This window comes from Syngnathoides biaculeatus, chromosome 2 (genome assembly GCF_019802595.1).
Source record: "Syngnathoides biaculeatus isolate LvHL_M chromosome 2, ASM1980259v1, whole genome shotgun sequence".
NCBI lineage: Eukaryota > Metazoa > Chordata > Actinopteri > Syngnathiformes > Syngnathidae > Syngnathoides > Syngnathoides biaculeatus.
In genome coordinates this window covers 64,354-71,175 of record NC_084641.1, presented here as the reverse complement: position 1 = coordinate 71,175, position 6,822 = coordinate 64,354, and the positions used below count along the sequence as shown (strand labels likewise).

The 6,822-nt window shown below is 38.7% G+C and overlaps 1 protein-coding gene across 1 annotated transcript; it reads right to left on the bottom strand.

Moving 5' to 3' along the window:
* Positions 1–1,708: 1,708 nt before the first annotated feature.
* Positions 1,709–6,139, bottom strand: LOC133496081 (glucose-induced degradation protein 8-B homolog). Its single transcript, XM_061811294.1, has 5 exons — positions 6,005–6,139; positions 5,526–5,649; positions 5,229–5,425; positions 4,402–4,599; positions 1,709–2,490 (listed from the first exon to the last, which is right to left on the bottom strand). The coding sequence occupies exons 2-5, from the start codon at positions 5,641–5,643 to the stop codon at positions 2,317–2,319; spliced, it is 687 nt and encodes a 228-aa protein (XP_061667278.1). The 5' UTR covers positions 5,644–5,649; positions 6,005–6,139; the 3' UTR covers positions 1,709–2,316.
* Between the last annotated feature and the right edge of the window lie 683 nt (positions 6,140–6,822).

The window sequence follows — 6,822 nt, the reverse complement described above, 5'->3', positions numbered from 1 at the left end:
ACCAGATGAAAAAGTTTGACTTGGCTCGTAATGGAACCCAGTGCTCTGTCTTAAAATTCCGATGTGATACAAATAGGCAAATGGACATTTCTCTTGCATGACGTGGTGCATTTACGTATCCCTAACCCGACTCTTCAGCATAAAACATTACACACTTCATTCAGCAGGTCAGTGATACGCTACCAAAGTGAAAGTTGTTCTCCTGCAAAGTATAAAGCACTGATAATTAAATTCAGTGAAGATACTTCTCCCTCACTTACCTTCGAACATAGAGCCTTGTGTTTGCTGATATTGTTCACATTTAGTTGTACATGGGGTCTTGCGCAAGCCTTAATCCATGGGAGACACTTCGGCAACTGTGTTTTAGGCTTTGGAAAATGAATCAACCGGGCCCCTTGTAACCTAACCGGATATCTTTCTTCAGAATTGCACGTTCCCCAAGTGCATCTGAGGACCATTTTCTTCGTAACATTAACTTTTCCAAGCGCACGATATTGACAATCAGCATTGCTTGTGGGACAATGTGGAGAGAGGGGCATTTCAATCCAGGGGTTAAGACAATGCGCCTATCTGATTGGCTATTATTGTATGAGTGATTGACAGGTCGGAAAAGTCCATTCGCCAACTAGGATAAATGTGGTGGCGTTATCTGGAGTTAGGAGCACATAATGCAAGAAAGTGAGTGTAGGAATAATTGTGATCATAATTATCATACATTTGCTTCCAAAAAAGAAATGCTTTGCTCTGCCCTAGATAACGTGGCAGCCTCCTAGCAGGAGATAGCAAGAACAAAAACATCTAATCATCAGAACTGTTAGAACTGCTGTCTGTTAAAGAAATGATGACCACATGTATTCAGCAATCTTCCACACATGCACACGCACATGAACAAACATGTACACCTTGTTTCAAACTGTTTTGCTTGTCGTCTCCTTTTTGTAACATCCATGTAAATAAGGGGCGTCTTTAAACTAAATAAATAGAGGTGCTGAGGAGAGGATAATCAGAGAGTGCAGTGGTGAATTGTACGAGACAGTTCCTCTCCTCGCGAGACTTAAAACTGGTGTCTTTGCTTCCTTTTTTGTCCTGTTTAATGAATGTCTGATTGGTGAACCTTACAGTGAGTTACATTCTTGAACATACATGAACATCATCCTTGTAACATAATTAAAGCTCAATCGATCTTGGTTTGTGTCAACCTTTCCAAAAGTGCGCCAAGGTCTGTTGAATCCTAAGTGGAACATTTGAGCTGTATTAGCCCAAACAAGACAACTCAATGAAGCACAGCAGTTGCAGAATCATTCTTTGGGGCTGTTTTTCTTCCACTGCAACGCTCACTTTAGTCACAGTGGAGGAAATTATACTTCCAAGTAGCAGTCATTATTGACACTAACACCCTCAGGCTTCTGCCAGAAAACCAGAGATGAACTTCATCATGCTGGATGACAATATGACCCAAAGTACACATGCCTATCAGGAAAATGGCTTCACAAGAAGACCGAAGGTTTTGCTAAACAGTTAAAACACAATTCCATGAGATACCCAAAGGTACCGTTAACATGCATCATCTTGAAGTGTACTGTCTTTTTTTTTTTTAATTCTTTCAGTGTAAAATACAGTATATGCCTTGAGTGAAGAAGGGTTGAAAATCTGTCATCTTATGTGAGCTAGCACTATCCCTGGTTATCGAAGACACCAAACTTTGGTAAAACAGTAAATCTTGCATTTATTGCAAAATAAAATTACAGTGAATACCATAGTAGGTAGAACAAAAGGGAAGCTTATATTTTACTTATGTACATAATCACATCTAAGTGTCGTTGTGTCTGCACGTGCTTAACACAACACATTCAGCTATGAAGAGGAAAGTTATAGTTAACGAAGTATTTTGAAAGAGCCATAAGTGTCTTGTTGTGTCTGGTGTTGTCTGCTTGCTGGCATCTGGAAGGGTTTAATGAGTACATGGACACACAAGCAATCATTTTCACTGAGAGCACACCTTGATGTTCACAGAGTGACAGCCTAATTTAGGCTTTATTCACCTTCTAATTCAAACTTTCTCTGCCAACTGACAGAAAAAAAAAAAAACTAGCATACATGTAAATATGAAAAAAAAAATACTGATTTCAGTCAGTATATTTAAAAGAATACCAAGAGAAATAATGCGTGTTCCATTGAGTAAGAGGTCATTTTGAAATAGTATCAATCCAGTTCAACGTAACAAAGGGGGAGGCGGGGGGGGGGGGGGGGGGGTGTGATCTAACATTTTGTTGGGGTATAAATAGAAACCAGAAATGTGTCCATTTGATGTTTTCATTATTTTGGGTCCTCAATTGTCCCCTTACTGAGGTCTGTCATTTTGGGATACTTCACTTTCTTTTGGTCAAGTTCATTTTGAGCCCACAGCAGCAACTTCAGGAGTTTGGCCAACTTGGGTGTCGACTCCCGGTTTTCATAGTCCAGGACAGACTGATTCACTTCACTCCACACCTGAAAAACAGAAAAATCTTATTGCACTCATACTTATATTATTGATAGCCATGAAGTTCAAGTACAACCTGATTATCTCCTGAAGAAAATAAATTTAAAATAACATTTTTTAAAGGGTAACTTCATATTTTGTTTGAGACAAAAGAGCAAACTATAACATTTTATGGACAGAAGAAAAAAATATAAAGCTTTTTGACAATGCATACAAACAGTATGTTTACGGACAGCGTCATGAAGCGTTTAGGGATAAGAACCCCCTGTCAATAGTCAAGCTTGGCGTAGGATCTGGGGGCCTTGACTGTGTCAGAGGTATCATGAAATAAGGAAATTATCAAGAGATTTTAGAGCACATTATCTTAACCAGTCTAAAGAAAACTTGGTTTGAGGCAAATCATGGGTCCTACGGCAAGCCAAAGATTCAAAGAAACCCAAAAGCACACATTAATGGTTGAAAAAGAAAAAAAATTAAATAAAACAGCCAGCAATGAGTCCTGATCTCAATCCAACTGAAAATCTCAGGGGAGTAGACAAAATGAGCAAAAACGTGTAGCGATTGTAACGGGTGATGTGGAGAGGACAATCATTCAAGGACTGCTTGAGGTATGTTCACATACTTTTATTATAAAGCTACTTACTAGCAGGCAACAACATGTTATGTTGCCTACCAAGCTAGTGCTTGCACTAATGTTTGCAAGTAAACAGTGTAATGTTGACTTATGCTCTAAAGCAGAGATTTCCAACATTTATGGAGCCAAGGCACATATTTTGCAATTCAAAAATCTCATAGCACACCAACAAAATAAAATGCCACAAAAAGCGGATATATTCATTACTGTATCTACTTCCTGCCATCTGATACAATGGCATTTATTTGTTCGATGTCACTATGCCTCAATGCCATAAATAGATGAACAATGACATTATTTCTTATAAATAATTTTTCCAGCAATCACGCAAAATTATATAATTTCCCAGGGCATACTTGAAGAATGCTCACGGCACGTTAATGTGCCCCAGCACGCTGGTTGAGCAGCATTGCTGTAAAGCTTTGGTAAAGATTGGTTAATGTGTCTGAATAAATATTGACAAAGGCAGGCTAAAGTTTTTATATAATCATCCTAGATTGATGTTGAATCACGCTCTCAACCCCCGGTACACATTTGGTTCATGCCTGTGAACAAATGTTGACGATTAAGTATGTTGACCATGGTAAGCACGGGAGGCTATGGGCCAGTCACAACGTGCATTCTATTGCTCGGCGTTAGGGTGCACTGTCGGAGAGTTGTCACGTTACAACCAAGTTGTGTGTATGTAAATTCCGTCATGCTGGAAGACGTTTTGTAACTTTCTGACAAAATATGTCGAGCACAATATGGGGAAGAGGCTGCGAGAGCTAATCGGGCCATTATTGTGGCTAAAAATACCTTTCCTTTTTATCGTAATTTCTTGAAAATAATGCGCAATTTTTTCCAAAAATATTTTCAAAAAGTCAATAGAGCACATTATATTTAGGTATGGATGTAAATAAAAACCAAGACTCTTGGGATTCAAAAAATGTTTCCTCACAAACAGCATGGATGGGACAGAGAATGACAATGGCAGCAAAATGTCCATTGAATATAAGTAAACAATGTGGCAAAATTTTTTAATTCTTCATTCTACTTAATGATATGATTAGTACATATTTTGAAGTACCATATTATTGAGCGTTGTTTTTTTATTAAAAAAACATGTTCTCAGACATTAATGGTATCTCCATTCAATTAAAGAGGGGAAGATGATTTGAGATTTAGGTGTCTTTATTTACAAGTATGGTCATAGCACAAATTAAACCCATATCTCAAGGCACCTCTGCATGGCCACCAAACAATAAGGTGTAATCAATCAATCAATTTCATATTTGAATGCTACCTTTTGTCTCTGCATCATATTGAGAAGATCTCCAAAGGGCGACTCCTCAGGGTTATCGAACGCCAGCAGTGCAAGCGTCCTCTCCATTTCAGTCAGACATTCTCGGCTCTCCTCCCCCTGCTCCGCTAACTGAGACTGGGCAAATTCAAGGGCAGCTTCGGTCTCCCTCAAGCGAATGAGCTCAATAAGATGCTGCTGCTGCAAACACACATGAAATAGATGCAAACAAGTCAAACAGGTGAGCTGGATGATGAGAATTTTCTTTATAAAATTTGGCATGTTCTCATCTTAATTCCTATCCAATCAAAATCAAACGTGAACAAATCCACGACAATTTCAGTCTGGGACATACATACATACAGTACAGACAGGTGTAAACAATTGTCTGATACAGTCATGGAAAAAATGATTAGACCACCTATGCGTCTACATTTTGTTGTTCATTTTTTGACTGGCATAACTTAAAGTACATATTTTGGGCAAATTATAATAAAATAATTAAAACACTTTCCACGGTTTTCTTGACAATAACTGCAATTATTTACAATACAACTACCGTAAGCTTGAGTCCTGTGTATCAAATATGACAAAATACTATGGAATATACATTTTTGTCATGTTCATTTTACTCTTCATGCATTACCATTGCCAGGCATTAGACTGTAGGTGTTGGAAATCTGTCACATTTGGCAGCCCGGGTGATTATGTGCAAAGAGCCAATTGACTGGAAGCCAGTCCTGCCTCTTTATCAAAGTCAGCTGTGACAGGATCCAAATCACTTTAATGGAAAGAAATTGTAAAAATAACAGGCGGATGGATGAAAATACCTGCAAGTGAAAGTAAAGGTAGCGATTTGTATCCAGCAGTTCTGGGTGCAGACTATTGATCAGCGCAATGGCATCCTGGATCTGTCCCTTCAAAATCATTTCTCTAATCTTTATTCTCTCATCAAGGGATTCCAAGTCCACACTTGGCTCGATCCCAGACTCCATTCGGAACTTCTCTGCTGCCTCCTTAAAGCCCTCTGTTGAACCAAAAAAAAAAACAAAAACAAACAGATGTCACATCTTCTACTTTTTTTTCGATCTCCCTTGGTTTGTGTAAATTAATTTTGAGGACTCCACCTGTCACCAAATAGTTCATAATAAGTCTGTTCATATCAGCTCTCTGAATGTGGACATTGTTGAGTTTGTCCATCCATTCGTCCCTTGTTATGTCGTCTGGTTTCTCTGCATAGCTCATGATGTCCTTAAAACATGGGAAAGACAAGTTGCCTTAATGTAAAACACTTAGGCCGAGACCAAATTATTTTGAATTCATGTTGACAACCACTGTCTTAAGTTATTATTTGAGCGATACAATCGTCGTTTCACCTAAAAAAATAAAAATAAAACTGAAATCGCGATGGTCAGGCCTCTGCTAAAAACACAACAATGAAGCCTAACGCTAAAGCAGACCACCGTTCCAAACTAACACAACCTGCGCTTGGTGGGTTTAGACCACCCGCAACCTTTTTGAATGGCTGTTGATGCATATTCGAGAGCGAACATTATGTAGTCTTTAGTTAAAAAGATGATTTATATTTAGGCTCGGAAACCATTACCTCCAAACGAGTCGCTTCTTACAAGCATTAGCAACTAGCAAGCTCGCTACAAGTCGGCGACGGAAGCGTCTTCTTCCTCGCAGTCCGATCTGAAATCTCTGCTGCCCCCTAACAGTGACTTTGATCTATTGCGACACGATCAACCGAATGAATAAACGGGGTGGGGGGGGGGGAGCTCTTTAGTGTCCTCTGCTGTTAGGAACATGGAAAAATCCGAAATTGTCTAGAACAGTAAAACTTACATTCTTCACGGCAATGACAAACCACCGAAAAAAACGTTGTTATTGTGCACACAAGTCTTACCATTAAGTGGTAAATTGCGGCTTGCCCTGACTCAGTCGCTCTATCAAAATTAAACTAATACATACGATTGAATAAATGCGTGACTAGTGACTAAGGACACTTGTAGGGGAAAATAAATCGAATGCATGGATGTATTATTTCCCCTATTGCACGATTTTGTCTTCATGAATCGATACGAGCTGGAAAGTATTAGTGCAAAAGCACTCAGGGAAAAGGAAGAAAAACAAATAAAGCCATAAATAAATAAATAAACTCCGCCTAACTCCTGAATGCAAGGTATTGTTGTTACTATGGAGACGACGCGACGAAACATGGCGCACGTTCAGTTGGGATAGATTCAGTAGGATACTATTAGTGAAATAGTTAAGTTCTGCAAACACTGTGTGAACGAAAAAGCACGTCATACTAATGGTAAGTAGACCGCTGGCCATAAAGTTATAAATTTTGTAAACGTATTTAATTTTTTTTCTTAGTCAGTTTTGAATAAAACGTTTTTAATAATTTGTTTGTAGAAA